The following is a 5,402-nucleotide window of genomic DNA, read 5'->3' on the forward strand; positions in this document are numbered from 1 at the left end:
CGGGAGTCGGCAAAGCGTCTGAATGTCAGTTGCTAGAAACCACAGGAGGCGTAAGGATTCATGTGCCCAACTCAGGTCTTCTCAAACCCTCAGTGAGTTAGGGTCTTCTCCTACATTTGAAGATAGGCTCCAGTGGATGGACCAGACAAGACTTAGAGTGGGTCCAACAGTCTAGAAGGCAATTCCTGCACGTGCTGTAGAGGGAGGTGAGGGGCAGATGGGGCTCCTGAGAAGGAAGACCATCTAGGAGAAGGAAAACTCTGATCCTAAACCTCCGCTGCTTTGAGAAAGGCTTTGGCAGTGAACTCTGATGAAAGATCTGTACCTTCTGCTTTGGAGGACATCTTGGGAAGAAGAAAACCCATGGTTGGCCACTGTGGGAACAAGATACTGAGCTAGATGGGCACCCTTTGGCCCCATCCAGCAGGCCTCCTCCTCCTCCTCCTCCTCCTCCTCCTCCTCCTCCTCCTCCTCCTCCTTCTTCTTCTTCTTCTTCGTCTTCGTCTTCGTCTTCTTCTTCTTCTTCTTCAAGCTTTTTAGCATTTATTAAATTCACTCTGTAAGGGACGTGGGTGGCACTGTGGGTTAAACCACAGAGCCTAGGCCTTGCCGATCAGAAGGTCAGCGGTTCGAATCCCCGCAATGACGGGGTGAGCTCCCGTTGCTCGGTCCCTGCTCCTGCCAACCTAGCAGTTCGAAAGCACACCAGTGCGAGTAGATAAATAGGTACCGCTCTGGCGGGAAGGTAAACGGCATTTGCGTGCGCTGCTCTGGTTTGCTAGAAGCGGCTTAGCCATGCTGGCCACATGACTCGGAAGATGTACACTGGCTCCCTCGGCCAATAAAGCGAGATGAGCGCCACAACCCCAGAGTCATCCGCGGCTGGACCTAATGGTCAGGGGTCCCTTTACCTTTACTAAATTCACTCTGTAAAAAAACCTGACACACATAAAACCAATAAAAGATAAGGAATGGAAAGTGATCCCACCAAAATAAACCTTACAGTACAAATTTAAATCCGTACAATTTAAATTGGCTTAATCTTGAAGTATAATCCAATGAGACTGAAGACGAGACACTTGAGGTCCTGGACAAGGTAGTAAAACACTCTTAGACCTTCTGGATCCTTGGACTGATTTACATCAATAAGAGAACCAATTTTTGATGTGGTAAAAGATGTGTGTTCATCACCAATTACAATTTCAAGCTCCTGCCGACCAACTCTGTCAGGAGGCAGCCATAAGGCATCATCTTCTTTCGTGATTTCACTGTCATCGATTATCCTCTTTGGCCCTTCTATCACACATTTGTGTACGTCGGCTTCTTTTCTGATCATGACATCTTTTTTATAATTGCTGTTGTTTGCATATCTCAGTTTCCTGTCAGTGCAGAACTCGAGAAACTCGTGGCCAAACTTCCCCTTGTGCCTGTTGTAAACAAAAATATGCCCCTTTCCCTTATGGGGTATCCAAGAGCTCATATAGAGTCCTTACATAGGTTCCCTATTGGTAGGAGAGAATAACAGAGGCCAACAAGAGAATATTGAGAAGCAAAGCAGCTAGTAAGCTTGATCTTTATTGATCTGTTGCAACAGGGTCCTCACTCACCACACGGAGGAGGGAGGAGGAGCCCAGAACAATGGCGCACAAGGCCTTATATAGATTTCTGGAATTGCCACCCTGTAGATCAAGACCAACCCCAGAAACATCATACATACATCACAGAAGGGGTGTAACTTAAGACCACCACTCAGATACATCACACCTACATCACAAAAAAGGCGGTCTTAAAACAGAAATTTGAATGTTGCTTTTCTCCTGTCATTGTTTATCTCCTGTCTGGCAGGTTACTTGATTGGATTGCCTGGGGAGCCTGGCCATTCTTTTGTCGTGATAAATACTTCGTTCTTGGGCCAGGTCACAGGCTCACCCTGTTCATACACAGACATACCCTTAAGACAGGATTTGTGAAGGAAAAGACAATGGGGAGGCTTTTCCATTTTCCTTTGACCTTGCAGAGAAAACATTTACTCAGTTTAGGAATCAAAATGGTTCCAGGTTGGCCTTCCTGTGCTGTTCTATGTACGTGCTTGGTTGGTACACTTATGAATATTACCATATATCTAAGACCATAAAATTCCTATCACATGCCCAACATAATGACGCAGATAGAAATCGCTCTCCATGGCCGTGTATGTCCCACTGGCCCGTCGAGACACCAGCAAGCACCGCATCCAGCAGGCTCTTCTGATGTCCTGATGTTGACACGTTGGGATCCTGCACTGCATTAGGCTCTGTAGGTCAGAACCAACGCTTTGAAACGGGCTGGTCATCTGGTGTTTTGCACTGAAGAGCCTCATTCCTCTTCCCTAACATGCCCACGTTCCCACCAGAGGGTGCTAAATTCACGAGAAAAGCATCACAAATCCTTCTCTTATGTTGCTCCTGTTCAACATGTGAGTGACAGATCAAGAAAGCAGCTTGCGCCTCTGCCGGCACGCAGGCTGGAGCCGCTGCAAGATTTAGTGCATTAATCAGATTCATTTGTTAAGGCGGCCATCCTGCACAAGCTTAACTAGCAGTAAGGTAAAGGTAAAGGGACACCCGAGTGTTAGGTCCAGTCGCGACCAACTCTGGGGTTGCAGCGCTCATCTCGCTTTACTGGTCGAGGGAGCTGGCGCACTAAGCTGCTTCTGGCGAACCAGAGCAGCGCCAGAAGGCCCTCAGAGCTGGACCTCAGTGTCCGGGCTGGACGATGGGGGTGGAGACGCTCCTTCAGGTCTACTGGGCTGAGGCCGTTTAGGGCTTTAAAGGTCAGCACCAATACTTTGAATTGTGGTCGGAAACGTACTGGGAGCCAATGTAGGTCTTTCTAGTCCAACCCCATGCAATGCAGGAATATGTAAAAAGGTAAAGGGACCCCTGACCATTAGGTCCAGTCATGGCTGACTCTGGGGTTGCAGCGCTCATCTCGCTTTATTGGCCGAGGGAGCCGGCGTACATCTTCCGGGTCATGTGGCCAGCATGACTAAGCCACTTCTGGAGAACCAGAGCAGCGCACGGAAACGCTGTTTACTTTCCCACCGGAGTGGTACCTATTTATCTACTTGCACTTTGACGTGCTTTCGAACTGCTAGGTGGGCAGGAGCAGGGACCGAGCGACGGGAGCTCACCCCGTCACAGGGATTTGAACCGCCGACCTTCTGATCGGCAAGTCCGAGGCTCTGTGGTTTAACCCACAGCGCCACCCGTGTCCCTAACTAGCAGTAAGTCTGACTAAACTCAGATAGGACTTACGGTATTTGTTCTGAGTTGGCATGCATTGGATTGCAAGGTTTAAGAGGCAGTGTATTAAACAACAACAAAAGTGTCCCCAGTTAATCAGGAAACTGGTTTGGGTCTTTAAATACACACATTAAAAATATATTTATTGACCACCGTCTTAAAACAGACACTACCTTAAAAGCAGAGACATCACCTTGCCAACAAAGGTCTGTATAGTTAAAGCTATGGTTTTCCCAGTAGTGACGTATGGAAGTGAGAGCTGGACCATAAAGAAGGCTGATCGCCGAAGAATGGATGCTTTGAATTATGGTGCTGGAGGAGACTCTTGAGAGTCCCATGGACTGCAAGAAGATCAAACCTCTCCATTTTTCAGGAAATCAGCCCTGAGTGCTCACTGGAAGGACAGGTCCTGAAGCCGAGGCTCCAAGACTTTGGCCACCTCATGAGAAGAGAAGACTCCCTGGAAAAGACCCTGATGTTGGGAAAGATGGAGGGCACAAGGACAAGGGGACGACAGAGGACGAGATGGTGGGACAGTGTTCTCGAAGCTACCAGCATGAGTTTGACCAAACTGCGGGAGGCAGTGGAAGACAGGAGTGCCTGGCGTGCTCTGGTCCAGGGGGTCACGAAGAGGCGGACACGACTAAACAACAACAACCTGTGTCATCTTCCAAGAACAGACCAGCCATGCTGTTTGGGAGGAACTGATGGAAGTTTATCTGTTATTTCTTATTTATTGTATTTACATCTCGCTTTTTCCTCCACAGAGCTCAAGGTGGTGTACATGGTTCTTCTGCTGTTCCTTGTTTAATCTCCTCAACAACCCTGAGAGCCAGGTTTAGGCCAAGAGGCCGTGAGTGGCCCAAGGTCACCTAGTGAGTTTTGTGGCCAAGTGGTGATTTGAACCCTCATCTCCCAGGCCCAAATCCGAGATGCTGACCAGTGAAGTCCAAAAAGTTTAAATCTCTACTCAGCTGCGACTTGGGGGGAAAACCCCTCTCTCAGCCAAAGTTTACTATAATATTGCTGTCGGGTCTTTGTAAGGCTATGGGGATAAAAATGCAATATGAAGCATTGTCTGGGCGTATCCTCATTCTGCCTCAAAGAGAATTCAGAACCAGAACGACTCAAGTATGTCACTCCAGCTACTCCCAAGTAGACCCATTAAATTAATTGTGAAGACATGTAAATTAATTTCAGTGGAGAGTAATCTGAGCAGGTCTATACAGTGGTACCTCAGGTTACATACGCTTCAGGTTACATACGCTTCAGGTTGCCGACTCCGCTAACCCAGAAATAGTGCTTCAGGTTAAGAACTTTGCTTCAGGATGAGAACAGAAATCGTGCTCTGGCGGTGCTACGGCAGCGGGAGGCCCCATTAGCTTAAGTGGTGCTTCAGGTTAAGAACAGTTTCAGGTTAAGTACAGACCTCCGGAACGAATTAAGTACTTAACCTGAGGTACCACTGTACTTGGATACAATCCAGAATAATTTGGCTCTTTTTCAGATTTCGCAAAATACCGTGTCCTTGGATTTAAACAAGAAACATACAATTCTGGTGGGGGTTTTTTTTAAAAAAAAAAGGTTTCTGGTTGAATAAAATAGAAAAAGGAGGGGGAAATCGTTCTTATAAGTGCATGGAAGGGTTAGGCAGAGGAGGTCAGATTGCATCTATTTGCGGGAATTTGACCTTTGTTATACGATGGCCAACAGAGTCCCATTCACCAACGAACATTTTTTTACTCTATTTGCTGGAGGAAAAGGAGTAGGTAGGAAATGTACTCCCATTCCTCTTTCAGATGTAATTCCTCTCTGTGTACTCCTGTTCCTCTCCTTAATGGGAGCGCCATTTTTAGACTGAATGGCAGAGAACGAGCTCTGCCAAATCTGTTGTAGGGTTAGGCAGTCAAGAGGAAACTTCGAGAACAACAGCCATTGTGGGCAACCTCTGGGGTGGTCTCATTTATTTGTGGGTGTTTTCAGCGACGTCACTGGGGGTATTTCCAGACAATCTGCTTATTGACTCTCCTTCCTGATTTGCTTAATAATAATAAAATAATAATAAAATTTTATTCATATCCCTCCGTCCCCAGCCAAAGCTGGGCTCAGAGCGGCTAA

At 47.2% G+C, this 5,402-nt stretch overlaps 1 protein-coding gene across 1 annotated transcript; it reads right to left on the reverse strand.

Moving 5' to 3' along the window:
• Window positions 1-938: 938 nt before the first annotated feature.
• On the reverse strand, window positions 939-1,410 carry LOC310746235 (protein mago nashi homolog). The gene has a single exon (XM_083580085.1). It carries the CDS (start codon window positions 1,334-1,336, stop codon window positions 1,028-1,030), a length of 309 nt encoding a protein of 102 aa, XP_083436211.1. The 5' UTR covers window positions 1,337-1,410; the 3' UTR covers window positions 939-1,027.
• Between the last annotated feature and the right edge of the window lie 3,992 nt (window positions 1,411-5,402).

The sequence above is a fragment of the Podarcis filfolensis genome (assembly GCF_964270895.1).
Source record: "Podarcis filfolensis genome assembly, chromosome: 12".
NCBI lineage: Eukaryota > Metazoa > Chordata > Lepidosauria > Squamata > Lacertidae > Podarcis > Podarcis filfolensis.

What these genes read in the sequence shown, in the direction of transcription:
- LOC310746235 (XM_083580085.1), bottom strand. Translation starts at nt 1,336, where the DNA reads ATGATCAGAAAAGAAGCCGACGTACACAAATGTGTGATAGAAGGGCCA.